At 34.6% G+C, this 19070-nt stretch overlaps 1 protein-coding gene across 1 annotated transcript in view; it reads right to left on the reverse strand.

Moving 5' to 3' along the window:
* Positions 1–19070, reverse strand: part of ZNF644 (zinc finger protein 644) — an 80460-nt gene that overhangs the window by 7576 nt on the left and 53814 nt on the right. The window contains exons 3-4 of the mRNA XM_065886426.1: positions 12214–15254; positions 11429–12034 (exon numbers count right to left, since the gene is read on the reverse strand). Of these exons, the coding sequence (XP_065742498.1) occupies positions 11429–12034; positions 12214–15254 (3647 nt within the window). The remainder of the gene's footprint in view (positions 1–11428; positions 12035–12213; positions 15255–19070) is intronic.

The following is a 19070-nucleotide window of genomic DNA, read 5'->3' on the forward strand; positions in this document are numbered from 1 at the left end:
AAAGTTAATTAGGTATAGCATGATTTAACATTCTACCTGGAAGAGAATGAAGTGAAAAATATTTGAAAAGCAGATTTCCTTTGCTGTAAATATTAAGTTGATGGCTTAATATTAGTCTAGAGGAGTCAGGTAGCTTGAGTTTGCCCTACAAAGTAGGAGGTTGTATTAAGGGTAGCAACAGCTTTATATGCTTGGTTCAAAGAAAGTTATCTACTTGGGACAAGAAAAAGTACATATCGATACATTCAATGTCTAGAAGCCTCTGCTATTTCAAAGTAGAGGGAATGATTAGTAAAATGATACTTTGAGCATTATCAATGTGAAGGGAAAAGCTAAACATAAATATGAAACTTTATCACACATCTTTATAAACAGAAATTGGAGGCAGGCTAGTTTTTTTTAGGTTGCAAAAAGCTAAAAACTAACAATCCCCCAGGTATAAGCTGTTTATTGTTCAATTAAGAGTTAACAGGTACCTGTGGTAACAGGTAAGAAAAAAAAAACTTAAAATTTCTCCTTAAGGTAGGTTGGATTTACATGCTGTTTTACTAAACCCAATAGGCATTGAATATCAACCACTTTTCTAAGACAAAGACATATCTAAAATTGGAATAAACATTAAAATACACAATGGCAAATCTGCTCTAAATCACATTTGTTTAGAATCACCTGAATATAATCACACTCCCTGCCCTCTAAAAGTGTATTTCCAAATTACCACTTCATATTTAGTAGAAGTAACTAAATGATTGTTCCTGTTCAAAATTAGTTAAGTAAGGAAATGACCTTACCTAAAAATTTGTTAACTTATCTTTAATATAATCATGTTCAACTTAAATTAGACAGAGTTCATAATAATCATGAGTAAATCTAAATATCACAAATCTATAATCCCAATAGATCTGATTTGGCTTTTTATAATTCTGAAGTATTTTTTTACATTCCAGCCAAAATCTGAACTATTAACAAACACAGTGTTGACTAGGTAATTTCTGGTTTAGCTAACTTCCAGCTAAGGCCACAATTTAATATAGACTTTAAACACTGGACAGCAAGAATTAACCTTATTCCTCAAACTCCAGACACAACAAAAAAACAGTAAATCCTACTTTTCCACTTCTTACTTAAGTGAGGGACCACCAGTCTCCAGCAAGCCATCCTCTTGCCCTAACCTCCAAAAGAGAAAATCTGTGTATTATTTTATTATTTCCATAAAGTCACTTGAAGTAGATCTGCCTACAGTTTAGGTCTGGTCAGAACATACTTTTTTATTGTAAAATCTACTAAATTTTAATCCAGATTATAAACAGCATTCAAGAGATTCATGTCAGAACATAAATCATAACAAACACAACACTACAACTAAGGATGTAAAGATATTAGACAAGTTAAAAAAATTCAAACATAAATATCCAGATTAAGTCAATTGTTAAAAAAACAAAACAAAACTTGAAAATTGGTAAGTAACAGAACCAATAGGAACGCTAGGGGACTAGTTAACACTTTTATGAAAAACAAAATATTGGTCAAAAAAGATTATCAAGTAGAATTCCTAAGTTGTATAACCGATGATCAGCAAAAGCAGGCATAATAAAATGTAAGTATTTTATGCTACAATAGTACAAAACTCTTAGGCTCCATTCTCCCAAAAACAAACTTACTGATTGAGTAAGTGTGATTGTTTGCTTTGTTAACAGTACATGCCTAGATGATGTTGTGTTGCTAGATAAATGACAGCCAGAGAAGTAATGAAGCCCACCGTTCTCTTACCAAACACCCCGGTAGCAGACTCATTAACTCTACTGGTATAACCATCTTCCCAATAACAAGGTTTAAAACTTTGACCCATCTCCATCTCTTTCCTCTTATTCTTGTACCTCTAACTAATCTGCCAAGTTCTGCTTACTTAACTTCCATAATATTATCCAGACATTTCTATCCCTCCTTTACATTCCTATTGCCACTATCCTGGTTCAGGACTCCTAAAATGACCTCATCTACAATTTCTCCACTTCCCCACCAACTCCTTTAACTTTTATTTAAAAAACAGTTTTAAAAGCTTCACACAAATTCTTAAAAAAAAAAAAACCTTTACTGGCTCCTCCCTACAAAATTAATTCCAGCATCATGGGTTAGCATTCTAGCATTCTATGTCCTTTACCTGTCCAACTCTATTCCCTTATCTCCTACTTCCTAGTGTTTTCAATAAACTTTCCACACAGTCCCAAGTTGCTCCTTCCCAGGCATGCTCCTTCCCCACCCCTGACCCCCATTTTCATTTCAATTAACTATCTTTCAAGGTCCAAATCAGATTCTACTTCCAAAAGCCTTGCTGGGCCCTGGTCTAGCTGAAAATACCTTCCTCTTCATCCTAACTTCCACAGTATTTCATGCACACTTATAATTTGGCACTTAAAATTTGTTTTGTATTAGTTATGCATATATGCGCTTCTACCATATTGTAAGTTCCAATTTATCTCTGTAATACTTAGCATAATACATAAACCACCAAGAAGCTGAAAAAAATGCTTGTTGAATTAGTGAATGAATCAGCCAATCGCTTTTCAGTATGGTGGGCAAATAGCCCGATTTTTGCTGGCATAATACAACAATTAGCATCCGTAAGCGTGACTCTAAATACTCAAATAATTAAATTATATTCAGTCCACTGTTTCGCAAGGCAAAAACAAGAATAACGTTTTAGAAACACTACCATAAAAATGGTTAGGATGAAATCAACTTTGACACTAGTCTTCCATTATCCAGAAAATTTACTCAACTTGAACCACTCACTACCTTGCTAATCCTGAAAAAATCACACATTACTGGGCAGACAAATACATACAGACATACACTCTTAATGAAGAATAGTACCACATCAGTTAAAAAAAAAAAAAAAAAAAGAAGGATAGTACCACAGAATAAGTTATAGCCAAGAAACTACAGAAACCCATCTTTCAGTGTTACGAGAAATAGCTTTTTCAAATACAAATCTGAACACGTCATTTCCTTATTTTAAAAAATTCTTCGATGACTTCTTAAATTTTTTAGCAAGGACTCAAAGCATCAACCCCACCTTTCTGGTGTTATCATCTTCCCAAACACCTACAACTGATTCTCCCAACACCTTTTGAACTCCAAATTCCGTCCCTTTATCCCACGCTATGTTGTTCTCTCTACCTGGAAGGTCCTACTTCATCTCTTCTGTTTAAAACTACTCAACCTTCACGTTCAGGGTTTAGCTGAAACCTTACAAAGCTTTCTGCAACAGTACATTTGTCCTTGTCCTAACAGATCACCATCATTAAGTTTACGCAGCTGGAGTGCAGGGTCTTTATAGCCTCAGAGCTAGCACAGTCCTGGTACAACAATAAACAGCTAAAACTTTTGTTGAATGAATGGAAATTTTATTTGACTACTGTTTTTATTTTTCCCTCCCACTTTAAACATTGTAAGAAACATATCAGCATGAGCTATCTTTTCTTCCTTTTTCTTTCTTTTTGAGGCTCTACTTAACAAGGCGACAAACAGTAAAAAAACAGCAGGAAAAAACAAACTCAATTCCCAGCTCCCCTCGAAAGGAGGCCTAGACTAAACAAACAACTTGAACTCCTAGAGCACATACAGTCAATATACTATTAATGTGTATAGTATCTTGCATAGTTCTCTAACTTTGATAGTTTTGTGTGTATTGCCAATAATGCTTTCCTAAGTTCTTTAATACAGGGTCATATCTCATTGTGTATCCCTCATACAGCCTACTCTGGAGGAATTATCCAGGTATTTGGTTTAATTAGAAGCTGGTTTGCTCCTTTAGAGTTTAATCATAATAAGATTGAAATTTTCTTATACTCTTTCAGGTTGAATGAATCACTATAAAAGGATGTGGTTTCTTGAAGATGCAATATTATAATATTTTAAAAGATACCACAGAAGACACTCATGAAAGGACAAGTAATACACCTTGAAAAGCTTTTACAATACTATTTTTTCTTTCCCTCACAGCAGAATGAATTCCTACAGCACTTTCTACAATAAAAGAATTATTTTTCTAGTGCCTTTTATATACCCACTCAGCACCTGGCACTGTGTTATATGTTCATTAGCACTTGTTGTTGCAGGCCCCTATGGCCAATTATACCATTAAAGCTGAAAACAGGCAAAAGATCCCATTAAGTAACACATAATCTACTATTCTGCTTAAAAGTGGATGGTATGAAAAATAAAACAATGACTTCACTAAAAAAGAATGTAGGTATATTGCATTAGTGTTACCGACTGAAAAGGATCTAGTATCAATTTCTTTGAGTTATTTTTTTCCCACTGGAAAAGTCATTCTTTAATTATAATGACGAGTCTGTTGTTGTAGAACAGCAACCATCATGTTTTACTTCCAAAATATTATTATGGAAGTATTCTGAAGATAATTAAATGAAGCCCCCCCGCACATATTTGCATATGTAAAAATATATTTCCTACATTAATTTTAAGTAGCTAGAAATTTCCAATTTACTTTAAATACCAAAGGTGAGCAGCTGATTGAAAAATACGATCTATAGTTAAACATTTGAATACAATGTGTAAAGAAAATTCACTTGCTGCCACAGAAGGAGTGTTATGATTTCTAAACTATTACTGTTGCTGATTCTAGTCAGTATCAGTTTCTAAAAGAGACGCTTAAGGGGAGTGTTTTCAATCTGTGGGTAGTGACTTCTTAGTGGGTAGTAAATCAATTTACTGGGTCATGACCACTATTATTTTTAATTAAAAATAATAAAATAGACAATGTCAGAGTGTATCATACTCAATTCAGGTGAGTGAATGAGTGAACAAGTGAGTGTGTATATGTATGAATGTGAGTTTGTATACAAGGTCAAGATGTAAAATGGAATTCCAGTAAAAACGTTGAATACCACTGTTATTTTTTTTTCTTTTTAGGAGATGACAGATTGCTATGTTACCACAGAAAAGCACTGTGCAAACATGCATTCAACTTACTGATATAGTTACTTTCACAGCATTCTCTCTACTTGGACTTCAATTACTTCCCTTTCTTTACCTGTTAAAAATTGACTGCTACTCTGACCGCAAAATATTTTTTGTTGTTCCTGATTGCAGATTAAGTTGATAGAATACACTTTGCCTTGAATAATTTTAAATATTAAAAAATTTTAATAACCAGGGTGACCCTATAATTTATTGTGCAATCCAGGACACTCGTGAGAGTGAAAGAGGCACTAGGCTCCATCACTCTATTAATAACTTAGTAAATATACTGTGTTCTTAATACTGCCAGTATGAAAAATATATCATTTAATTAAAATATAATTAAACACAAAAAAGCCAGCAGTTAAAATAAAAAGTCTAAAAGCATTTAATATAAATTGTATGAAATTTCTAATTTTTAATGAAAATTAATAATGTTCTTATTAGATTGTATAAAGAATCAACCAGGAAAAAGAAATCTGTGTGGGCATGTAAAACAATCTAAAGAGAACAAAACCTGAAAAATAAGTCTTCCAATAGTGCAGTCTATATTAACTAGAATAAATTCTTGAATAAGAAGTATGTCTTGAATTTGCAATGTAGGATATAAAGTAAACCCTTTGGAACTAGTCTCTTTAGATAAAAATCCACTAAAGAAAAAACCTCAGTAAAACAGCTTCATAAATGATTATCCACAACTGAAGGCACATGGAAATTATTAAACAATTCATTTGAACCTGCCCAAAGGATGATAAATAAACTAGGTCAGCATTGGGCAAAATTTAAATATGTGAAGTTTATTCTTTCTTGACAATTGAACTCTGCTCCAAGTATGGCTACCTCTTCCATGTCTTTAATTCCAAAACTTTCCTACTTTCTTCATTATTTCCTTTTAGTTAAGTTAGGATTTATATCTGTGACCATATAAATTAGTTTGATGTTACACAGTTCTGGCATTTTAAGCATCTTCTAATTCTTAAAAAAAGAGAAAGATTTCTTAGGGCTCCAGAACCCAGTTTTGTGTTCTTTACACTTCATTTTTATTTGGCATCTCCTCTTTCTTAGTTTTCCACCAGAGGAAGGCCCCATGGATGATAAACTTCAAGGGATATGTAACGCCTACATATAATAAAAACTTTTTATCTGTGGATGATAAGTGCATGTTTCTGGGATGGGGCCCATAGCTTTCAAAATCTCAAAAGGGTCAATAACCGCCCCCCCCGCAAAGATTGAGAACCGTCACATTAGAAGTATTAGAGTTATCAGTAAATAAACATTAGAGAAACAGAGGGGCATCCTTTTCCTTCTGTTCAGGCTGGCTGGAATATTTCTCTTTCTCAAAAAGCCACCAGTTCCCAGAGACGAGGCCAGGAGCTGGTGGTTTCTAAGAAGGCTTGGGAGTTTATTCCATCACAGGTAACCAAGCAGGCCTTTACCATTTCATCCAGGGATATCTAAGTTTTTTCTTCCGAAGTAGGCCACATAATTAACAATTCACATGAATCAAATCTGCTTGAACCAGGAGCACAGAGGCTTTAGTTCTACTTATTTTCCCTTTATATTGTCTCAGTTTTGTGATATACTTAGATTAAGGTAAGTTTTTTAAAAAATGATTTTGTATTTTAGTCATCAAAACAGCATCTACATATTCTTGAAAACTAATGCCTTTTACTCATATGAATTGATGAATCCCTTATAATAACCCAGTGGAAACCTCCTGGCTAACAGGTTGGGACCATTGCTTTATACCAGTGAAACTGATAGGGAAGAAGAGAATACGCATCTGGAGTTTATAAACATAATACAGAATTCTACACTTGGGGGCTTCTCTGGTGGCGCAGTGGTTGGGAGTCCACCTGCCGATGCAGGGGACGCGGGTTCGTGCCCCGGTCCGGGAAGGTCCCACATGCCGCGAAGCGGCTGGGCCCGTGAGCCATGGCCGCTGAGCCTGCGTGTCCAGAGCCTGTGCTCCGCAACGGGAGAGGCCACAACAGTGAGAGGCCGCATACAGAAAAAAAAAAAAAAAAAAAGAATTCTACACTTGGAAAACAATAAAGCCCATAAAGCCCATAAAAACTTCTTACTGCCATGAATAACCAGCAAAAATATCCTTTATGTAGCTCTACTGGTCAAGAAGATTTTGAAAACAAGGGGAAAAGTTTCAGAATTTCCAAGGGAGCATGTGATTTTTATGTTTCTTAAAAGTGAGTAGGGGCTGTGGAAAATACCACCCTAGACTTTCTTCAGCTTTTCATTTCCCTTCTTTTTGCCCTAGGACTGCCTAACACACATTTCATATTTCCTAACACTTCTGATATTTTGTTAGTGTTTAATAACATTTTAAACATAGCCTCTCCTTTTCTGATGCCCATAAAAATGTATCCTCATTAATCTTATATTACTTTTTCCCCAACTAATGAAACTTTTTAGATGATAAAGAGTTCATGAGAATGCACCCCTGGTCAATGGAGGGTCATTATCTGTAGTTATAAGCAATTAATACTATGTTTTGAAGGATTTTCATATGAGATAAAGGCATTTTTTTTAATGGACTACAAAAACTGGACTGGAGAGATCTACCTTATTGAATATTTATGTAATGTGCCCAAATGGTCAGAATGGAACATTTTCTAAAGTCCTCTGAAATCGAATACAGCCCTAACCATTTCTTGGGTCCCTGCCCTATTCTTTTCTTTTCCTTTCTTTCTTTTTATTTTTTTTGGCCATGCCATACAGCTTACGGGATCTCAGTTCCCTGACCAGGGATTGAACCTGGGCCACAGGAGTGAAAGCCTGGAATCCTAACCACCAGGCCACCAGAGAACTCTCCCCTCCTTGCTCTTTGAAATTAGACTCTGCACCACAATGATCCTCACCTTGAACCCGACTTCATCTTAGGATTTTCAATTGCTTTCATCCTGTATGTGGTAGGTAATAGTGACTAAAAACAAAGATCTAGGGGTAAGACAGCCCTGATTTGAATTTCAAGTTTGCTACTATTAACTGCATAAGTTTGGACAACTTGCTTAAGTTCTCTAAAGCTCTAGTTTCCTATAAAATGCAAAGAATTATAGTACTTACAACTGAAACGGTGGTCGTGAAGTTTAAGTGTTATGCATATCAGCTGCACAGCATAATGCCTGACGCATACAAGTGTTCAATACAAGTTAGTGGTTATGGTAACAATAATGATGATTTCCGGCTTCTACAGTCTCTTATTTTCACTGCCTCCCTGCCTCTAATGTCTGCAATTACCTTCCAAGACTGATGAAGGCAGGAGTAACTGAAATGTCACAGTAGGAGGACTAATCCAGTAAAGTAAAACTCACTCTATTCCCCTCCTTTGAATATAAATGGTCAGCAGTCATCCCTGGTTACTGATATATAAAGTCAAAGGATACAGCAAAGAAGCAGAAGAAAGAAAGACACTAGTGTGAATACAAGTGTTTCTTTGGTGGCAAGAACATATTGGATGTAAGCCATAGGAAGACATGAGGAAGAACAAAAAAGCTGGGTAAACAACAACTAGAAGAAAGCAGAAGGAAGTGATCTAAAAGAGCAAGAGAAATAAAAAGACTGGAAGGAGAATTTTAGGCAAAAGAATTTTATGTAGATCTATTTAGAAAAGAGAGAATATTTTAAGATGTGAGACATGGGATTTGCTAAAGCAGGGTAGCTTGAAAGGCTACAAACGAAAAGAGCAAGGCGTTCTGTAGGGTTTAAGAAGCAGTATTACATATGAGTAAGCTAATAAAATTTTCACAAGCTAGCAGTATGAAGAGGTATCTGCAAGGTTGGGCTAACCAACCAAAAATAACACAGAAATGTGCATGCTAACATTTATGTGCACAGCTATATTTATTAATCCTAAATATAGCTTAGGGGCATTAAAAGAAAAATATTCAGTTGTCAACACGGGCCATTATTAAGGCCTGCCCCTTCAAAAAGTTTATCTATAGACTAATGAAGACTCATTAGTTTGCTTAGTTTTCTAATTTAGTTACATATTTGAAATTTCACTATAATTTCTTTGCCTAACAAAGCATTTCCCGAAGCTAGAACTACAATCTTTTTTACCAAAGAGAGGTGTCTTACTAGAATCTACTAACAAAAATAAATTTAAAAATCAAAAATGGCATAATTTAAAAATCAATAAGAATAATGTAGACTCAAAAGTTCCACACCTCTATTAGGTTACCTTTTTCCTCAAATCAAGCCATAAGAGCTAAATGAAAAAGAATAACTTGCTTAAAATTATATCCAACAGTTTACAAGTTGCTGAAATTTAATGTTTATTCAGACTCAACTGCTGCTTACAAAAGAAAGCTATAAATATCATCTGAACTAGCACCAGTCTGGTGAGAAAAAAAAAGTGTATTGTATCAAACAGACTTGCTGTGTTATCTGTTCAAACATACCTGTACCAGTCAAAAGTCCAGCACTCTTCTTTCGTGCATAAGCGCGTAAGTGGTTGGACAGGCTAACAGCACTTGTAAACGTCGTATTGCAATGCACACATGTTCTAAGCTTCACAGGCATACCTATCATTCAAAAGAAAACTATAATCCAGTTCTCACTTCAAAAAGTGAAATTTTCTTAGGTAAAAGCGTGAAAAAAAGTACCACAATAAAGATGGTTTTAAAAAACGTTCATTGAATTAGCTTAAGATAAGGAGGGGAAATTAAGTTACCTATTATTAGTCTGTAGTTAGTATTTAGAGCCAACCCATGCTCTTTGGAAAGGTAGAAGGAGGAGTGTCTTGAACCCCTGAGCTCCTCTGGAGTTAATACCTATTATCACTTTCTTGCAGATTTCTGTGTTACGCAGATCATTTCCTAAACCTAAAATACAATCCTATGATTTGAATAGCACAGTTCTGTTGAGAAGTTTCAAAGTTTACAACATTACCAATAAAAAAAAAAACTAAAAAGTCTAGTTGACAAAGTGGTAATTAAAGTGTTTTACCCACAAAACCTTAAAAGGCTCAATACTAAAAAAAGCCTTTCTGATGAAGGCTGGGAGAAAAGGTGGTAAAACACACCACTGAACAGCTGTTAGACACAACATTTTATTCAGGGCATTTTATGTTCATTACTCTGAATGCACAATTAATAATGAAAGTTAATGATCTGAAGTATTTTGCTAAAATCTTTGTGCTAAATAAATGATCAACAAGCTAACATCTTAGTCATCACAGTAAACATGCTGAAACAATAAGAAACTCCTAACTTCTCAGACAACCCTCACGCCCCCAACATGTTTCAATTGGTTTCTTCAACATTATTGTTATAGCCACAAATATGCTTTCCCTCTCTGAAGTGTACTATATCCTGGCCAACACAGCTGACACATCTTCCTATCCCTCTGAAAAATGCTGAAAAGTTATCTTTGAAAGACTCTCTTCGTACAAAAGAAAGAGCCCTATTAACCAGAAGCCCATACAAGATAAATTGTTTTTCAGACCACTTAAAATACAAGGCAGTCTTTCCTCAAATCAACACTGCATTACAAATATTTGGAATATCCCAGTGTCTGCCCAAAGTAAACAAACCAGCATTACAGTAATTTTATTCATTATTAATCCATTGACCAGTTACTTTTACCTTAGATACATTCAACCCAGTGCTAAAATTATGAGATCATCTAAATTTATCTCCAACATTCTTAACCTCCAAAAGAAACCTATACAGACACAACATTTCTCTAGTCTAAAAGTATAAACCAGACTTAGCAATACCAAATAAAGTATGGCAACTTTTTATCTGCCACATCACTTGCCAATACATACAAAATATTCCTTTGAAAAGGAAAAACTATGGGTGCATAACCACTAAGCTAAACCATCTGTTTTGTTCTACTAGAACACTATAGTAAAATCTAAAACCCCAAACAAATGTTTTCTACTCACAACAGTCCTCCAAAACCAAACTATCCCACAATACAATGAGGAATTGGAGAGGGAGAAGTTTCTTTGGGTTAATCACAACACACAACAGACACCAATCCATTCAGTTTAAAGAGTCTGTTTCGTTTTACCCAAGCAGTAGGAAAACCGACAACTAAAATCTTGAAAATAGTATCACTTTGGAGCACTGGCAAAAATATGACAGGCTTTTTAGTAACACTATGCTTCTAAACAACATCAACCTCCCATCCAAAGAACCATCCCCCGTCCGTGACAAATTTTATTTTTACAGATCAGCTTTTTGTTTTTGCTTTTGTTCTCACCTTGCATTGTGACCAAGAGATGAGGCACAGAGAATTCAGTGCTGATGAACATCAACTGATGATTTATACAGAAATAACAGTATAACCAATCTCTGCTCTGCAAAAAAGCAGCTTAAATAAAAGGATTCTGAAAAAGTATTTTTGACACATATTCCACTAAGGTAAACATTAACTGTGTTTAAATTATATAAGATAGTCATAAATGTCCTCTTACCTGAGTGCATAGTGAAGTCCATTTTTTGTGGTTGATACATCAATGGACTATCTTCATTTAGTGGAAGAACACATTTCTGAACAAATCTCTTTCTTGCAGTTTGATTATGGATCTTTTGAGGAGAAATAGAAGAATTCTTTTCTTCTCCCATCCTTTTATTTTTAAGCAGTTCTATCAGTGTAAGAGACTGATTCTTTTTTCCACTAGGCAGTTCTGGCTTTGTTTCATCATATTCATTTAAGAAACTCAGCCCTTCTTCCTCTGATGCAGACACTGATAAAGCTTCAGTCTTTAGGCCATTACGGTATGCTTCAAGAGGTATAACATTTTGAGATAGAAAGTCATCACTTGATGCAAGTTTTTGAGCTACAAATGGTCTAGGAATAATACGACGACTGTTCAATGCCTTTAAGATTTTTTCATATTTTTCTTCATTTTGCATCATCTCATTCAGAACACAGATTGGAGATTTGTGAGCATCCCACTTGGTCTTTCCAAGTCTTTTCAGGTGGCCTCTAACATGATTTGATAATCCAATTTTAGTATCAAACCAACCACCACAGAGCTGACAAGTGTGTTCAGAAGTGGTTTCAGACTTCTCTATCGCTAAAAGAAAAATTTAAGAGTAATATCAGAATTTTTAATAAATTGACCACCTTAAAACAAATTAACTCTGAAATATGAAATTATGTGATTCTAATAAAGGCCAAATTTGAGCAAACCCTTCAAATCCTTTGAATTCGAATATGGACGTATTAGCCCAAATTATCTGCATGAAAACTTACCTTTTCTAACTCGCTTAACAGGTGTTCCTGTGCCAGTTCTTTTGAAATGTTGCATTTTGTCACTTGTGGCTATTTGTTCTGGTGATACAACATGACGGGCTTCATAGCTTAATCCTGCTCTGTGAAGATGTCCCCGGACATGATTTGACAACCCAACGCCTGTTTCAAATGTTGCTGGGCAGTAAGGACACGATTTCTTCTCAAGAGACAAATCAGTCCAGTGAAAAACATTACTATGCTTTGACAATGAAGTTTCTGCATTTTCTAAATGCTGAGGATCATGTATCTCATGCAAAAAGTTATTAGTTCCAGCATCTTCATAATACTCAAAATAAAAGCCATCGTTTTGATCATAACTAAGTGTAGCATTTTCTCCAGGCTCTTGACTTTCCACCTTGCTTTTAAATAGAGGGAATAGGTTTACATGTTCTTGATTAATATCATTATAGGTTTCATCTTCTATAGTCTGTGTAGTGTAGTCACCTAGCTCAACATTGTCCCAGGAACTTTCATCTTCTGTTTCATAGCTATCTTTCTTTTCAGCAGAATTAAGTTTTTGCAGAACAACAACGGTCATTTTATGCAAGAAATCTGGATAGCTATCCAAGTCTTCTCCTCCAACAGAACTTTGCTTCTTAGATTCCTTAACTACTCTCTTTACAGCTACACGCCTGTGGTCTCTGAAGCTTTCTGGCCTTTTGGTATCAGAGTTATGAGGGTCTGAAATAAAACTATTGTTGTGAGAATTACTTGATGATGAAAACAGATGTAAAGAATTTAACGAACTAGCTTCCTCTTTTTTGAAATGCAGAGGATATGATTCACCTGATTTTTTGATCATCCTGTAGTTTTCATATTTATGTCTATATAAATAGTTGCTATTTGCCTTGGCATTAGATTTTTCTTTTGCTGCCTGATGGAAATACTTAGGTTTTTGGTCAATGCTGCTTTTAATCATAACAGTCTTGTGAGGAGAATTGTTTTGATTGCACACATTTACACCTGACTGGGCAATGCTTTTCCGAGCTTTTTGTATTCTGTGTGGCCGCTTATGGAATTTTGAAAAATTACTTGATTGTGAGGATGATCCAAATGTTCGCTTTACATCTTGTTTTAAAGCAGAGTTCTTTGGAAATGTTGTTGACTGTTGTTTAGTTAATGGTTTAGGACTATCAGTATCTATAGGTTCTTCGATTACGTCGCTTTTTCTTTTATCAAGTCCAAGAGGACTGCCAAATGAATCAATGCATGATGATGAATGCAAGTACTCCATGTGTTTTTTTAAAATACTCCTGGCTGAAGTAGTAAAAGGACACATCTTACATATATAGGTAGCTGATTTTTTTGATGATCCTATAACGGGGTCCTTCATGAAAGTCTTTTTTTGCGTTTTTCTCTGGGCTACATCAGAACTGACAATAGGGCATTTTACCACTGCTCCATGGGCAATTCCTCGATGGCATTCCAATTCATTTTCTGTCACTGCCATAAAGTTACACTCTTCACAGCAGTAGTACCTTTTATCTTTTTCATGGGTTTTAGCATGTTGCACAAATGTTTTAGGGCAATTGGTACCAAACACACACTGAGGGCATTGTAATCGTGCACTTCTTCCTTCATCCTGAAGTTCTTTCAATTCACGAATTTCCTCCATTAATTTCTGTCTTCTTTCTTGGTGAATAATCATATGCTTTAGTAGCGAGTTCCGATCTCGAAATGTCCGTCCACATTCTCTACAAGCATATGGCCTTGGGACGTTAAGATGTCGAAAGTGACTATTTCCATCTAAATGATACATCATATGCCTGTGGAGATGCTTTTTCTCCCTAAAATTCACATTGCACTTTGTACAGGGGTAAAATGATGGCTCTTCGGTGCTGAAAGTAGCAGGTGACTCGGAATCACTTTCTTCACATTTCTTTTTTAAGGTATTTGAAAGAAAAGTGCCAGTATGAACAGGTGAACTGTCTTCTCCGCACTTATCTGGATTATAAATTAGATGTTGAAAAGTATCCACAGATTCCAAGTCTTCATCGGTTGATTCAGGTTTCACTTTTGATAATGTATATTTCTGTGAGTCTACTGCTTGCAGTTCTTCATTCTGTTCCATAAAGTCTACTTCTAGCATTTTTGATTTATTGGGTACACAGTTAGAATCATTAAAGCAATCCTCAGTATAACGAGTTATCTTGCTTACATCCATTTTTCGCTTTCTCTTTTTTTCTAGACCTACTTTAGAGTGAACTGGAGCTTTATCCACTGTGTCTTCATTCGTCATAAGAAACTGAATGAACTCTTTTTGGGGGTCCCAGTTTGTATCATTTTCTGACCTAAATTCATCTGTACCTGAGGAAATTCCTGTTAATGTACTGACACAATCATCTTTTACCAATAAATCTTCACTATCCTCACCCACCTCTACTTGATTTATTAAAGTGCTATCTGACTTTATATTACTCCCTACTGAATTCTGAATGTCACAACCAATTGAAGCAGAGGTAGGTAGTTTTTTAATGGAATGGGTTGGATTCTTAGCATGTGCTACATCTGATAACAAAAATAAAACTTGGTGTTGACTTGCTTTCTGTGGTGTAGAGAGCTGAAGATCAGCTGCCACCTTCAAAGTTGAACAAGATTCTGTCGTTGGCTGATCCACAGGCTGTCCAGTGGTTAATGAAACACTGCCTTTATTCATATTGGAAGTCTTAGTTAAGGAGGAGTGTGAAACTGGTCCATTAACAGCAGCTCCTTTAGGCAAGATAAAGTTTTCACTAGAAACAGTAGGAGCACCAGCATGTATAAATAGAGTAGACTGGCCTCCACTTAAGGCTTTTTCAGATTTGTCCTTTGACAGTTCTTCAGGCAGAGTGAATGTATTGTTTTTCTGAAATGATGTTTGACAATCTTTTGGTTTATGAACTCCACTCTCTTTGTCTGATATAAAACTGTTGTCATCTAGGAGTTCTTCTTTAGCACCAGTAATATCGGTGTTTATCTTCAAGTCATCCATATTGTTGGCAAGTCCATTTAACACATTTAGTCTAGAAAATGGAAAAAAGAATTTAGATTTGCATGAAAGAAAGAATATTATTAGAACGTATGGAGAGTTAAAAGTACACATTTTTAGTAGCTTAATTCTACTTTTTATACTAAGATCCCAATAATTTTTCAAGGATGAAGAAACACTTTAAAAAAATGGAAAGCTTTTTAAAGGGCTGCAGCGGTTAATCTTTCCTTTGTGCTAGGTAACAACCCAAACTGCATATATACAAAATGTAGGGCAAAGTAACATAAACAAACACACACAGACACACATAATATAAATGAATATGCTACAGACTTAAAAAAATCTAAAATCTCATATACAGATTGCTAATAAAATTATCTCACTTAAGTAGATTTATTAAGGGACATTCTACACTAGAGAATAATGTAAATTGTTAAATATTGCAGAAAAGTAAAAGTTTTGTCACTTAAAAGTCCATTCCCAGAGGAAGGTAACAAAATACCAGTCAGTAGAGAAGCTTACTTGAATGTACAATGTGCTATCAACATCAATGGCTAATGTATGAAACAGCATTTTTTATTTAAAATAAGACTGCTTTGCTCTCAGTGTTTCACATTCTCCTAAAATTCGACTAACTTAAGAAATGTCTCATTCACTGGGTTTCATTCATTGCTTATATAAAATATCCTTCATTCTAAATTAGTAAAGTTAAAATTAATGAAGTTCCATGTTTCTTTAAACTTTCATAACCTTGAACCCCAAATTCTAGGCATTCCCTACAGGCAGTTATCCTATTTATGATCTGACAGTCTACTGCAACAACCTAAAATTTTTTACTCTACTCTGAAACATCATAAATGTATGTTAAGTTTTTAGTTTATTTCATATAAAATGTGGACAATATTTTCTAGGCATTTTTGATAATATATTTAATCATTATGAGAAGACAGCAGGATATTTTAAAAGGAAAGGACACTTCTGAAAGTTTGGAAGACATACATACCATGGCTATAATTATTGCCCCTACTATGAAGAGTTTCCTTGTACCCTGTTCTTATTTTGCTCTTAGAAATGGCCACATTATACAGGAGTTGCCTATCTTCTTGGAAGAATGTAAGCTCTTTGAGGGCAGGGATAGTGACCTAGTCACCTTCATACCTCTAGAACCTAACAGGATGCTTGGCATAAGTGCTCAGGCAATATTTGTTGAATAAAGGACTAATGTGGTGAATGAATAAAAACACAAACACAACTGCAAAATCAAAACAAAAGTTCCTAAAGTATAAGAAGAAAACCAGTTTTCTTCCTATGAAATTCGGATATCTCATTCAAATAATGCAAATTCCATCATGGTTCTGATTTCTTAACTCAGCAGTTTTAGCAACGCCTTCAAAATATCCAATAATCCTCGAGTGCGATTTAAAGAACCCGCTATTTGGCAACCCCATGTATTTAATTATTCGAAGTACTGACAGAAAATTCCATATTTCTTTTCCTTTCGTACATAGTATCAAGTACAGTTTATTCATTCTCCAAATGTTTACTGAGCCCATTCTATGTGCCAGGCACTGCTCTAGTACCAGGGATTCAGTAGGGAACATGTCAGACATAGTTCCTGCTCTCAGATAAAGAATAATGTCTTCCATTTTTCTTTTACAGTATTTTAAATTTGTATAACAAGTAATATCATTTTAGAACAGCAGGAATTTACAATTGCTATTTAGAAATTAAAACATTTGCAATAAAGTTCATTATTTCTAATATCTTTTATGGTACCAAGTACATACTTTGTAAAACATTAAATCCAGTTAAAGAATAAAAGAATTGCTTCTAATTATTTTCTTCTTATTTCACAACTCAGCAGCACTTTTAAATATGATCTTATTCTTTCCACAAGTGTGTTCCTTGATACAACAAATATTACAAGTAAATATTATAAATATCCTTCTTTGGCATTCTTATTTATACCAACAATTATTTTTCTGCCCGTCATAGGTCTTAGAATTCTGTTCTGAGATTGGCAAATTTCTACAGAAATAAAAATAGACTTCAAATAACATCATATTCAATGATATCACTCCAAAATGGTGCTAATGCAGCACCCAGCAGGAGTCTCTACATCACATACAGAGAAGTTAAAAATGGGCATCACATAAACATGTGTTAGGAAGGAGTGTGCAAACGTCAATGAAAAGAAAAGCAAACCTTGATGCTATACTATTACCCGTTCCTGACATTTCTAATTAAGTTAGGTAGAAAAAGTAAAATGCCCAAATAGGAACAACCTCATGAATCAGAAATGGATGACAGATTTAAAAAAAAAAACTAGCCTGAATGACATTTACCTTCTTTTCCTACTTATATTCACAGAGGTAGACAAATATATGCTCAATCTGAAAGCCTATATTAGCTTTTCTCAACAGGAAGCAACGTTGCTAACGAAGTGGTAAATTCAGTGTTAATGAGTGGCTTCACTGTTACCACCTCAGAGGTAAAACCTTCCATGTTCCATGTTCCACCCATCTGTTCTGGTGTTAGAGGTTCAGAGATGGAACAGACGCTTCCCATTTAAAGCAACTTCATTGGTACCCCCTGAACAGCAGGGTGACAAACTATGAGAATATCATGTCAGCTTGGAGATTGCATCCTCATTACCAGAATGGCTTTATAAGAGCCTTCCGTAAGTTCAAAGTTTGAAGATATCAAAGGGTTTTGCTCAAAAACATAGAAAGAATAACAGATTTTTAAATATACAAAGCACATGTAGTAAAAAGAAAAACAGAAGATCAAATTAAATATTGTGAAAATATAAAATGAGGTCTTTAACAGTCAAAGTTTTCCTTTACATCTACATAGTGAAATACACCTTACTTGCCTCCAAATTGACTATCTCTGCTCAAAAATAGAGGAGTTATTCTTTTTCAGAAAAATTTTTTATTAGCACATTAATATTAAAAATATACTGCATCAGTTTAAAAATATGCTACAAGAGGCTGAATCAGTAAGCTAGTATTTTAGCAACAATAAAAAATTCTCCTGGCTTAATTTTCAGAATATATTTCTGTAAATGAAAGTGTTCAAGATACATTTTTTCTTAACAGTATTCAAGACTCAGAGCTATTGCACTGAGATACAATATAAAACAATGGATCATCAAAATGTGTTGCACTGACCCAGAATTTTGACATCAAAAATTATTTCCCTACATTCAGGATGCTTATGGAGTATCCAGGCAAGAAAGCATTTGACCTATAAGTTAATTTCACACTGTCTCGAACAGTTTTTCAACCACCTTTATATAGTTGAATATATATAAAGGAGTCATAAATACTAGGTTACGTTAATGTAACAAAGGAAGGGGCATATTTGAAGGTAGGCATTATTCATTAAGTTTAAAAAGGAGAAACTAATGAATTAAAATAAACAAATTAATGTTATATTGTTTGGCCTCTCTAAATTTCAATGAAATTGCTGTATCACTTAGGATCTTTTTATTAAATGTTTAGATACTATCACTGTGTCCTCCTCCATGTAATCGTATAACCACAATTTTTCTATTAACTGAATTTTAAAATGTTCTTTAAAAAAATTCACATACTTTATAAAAAGCTGCAAATGGAATTTTAAATCTACATAAAACATATTTCAGGTTCTGGAAAATCATAATGAGTTCTACAGCTATAACTGCCTGTAGTTATATACTGTGAGCATTAAAAAAAAGTACAAAGGTCAGATCTGTCTTCAAGATGACATCATCACTTATATGCCTCAAGCTAGACTTATTGTCTCAGAAATCTCAAACATCAGTATTTTTGCAAACTATCAGCACTTGCTATAACACCCTCACCAC

The sequence above is a fragment of the Phocoena phocoena genome, chromosome 1, assembly GCF_963924675.1.
Source record: "Phocoena phocoena chromosome 1, mPhoPho1.1, whole genome shotgun sequence".
NCBI classification, from domain to species: Eukaryota; Metazoa; Chordata; class Mammalia; order Artiodactyla; family Phocoenidae; genus Phocoena; species Phocoena phocoena.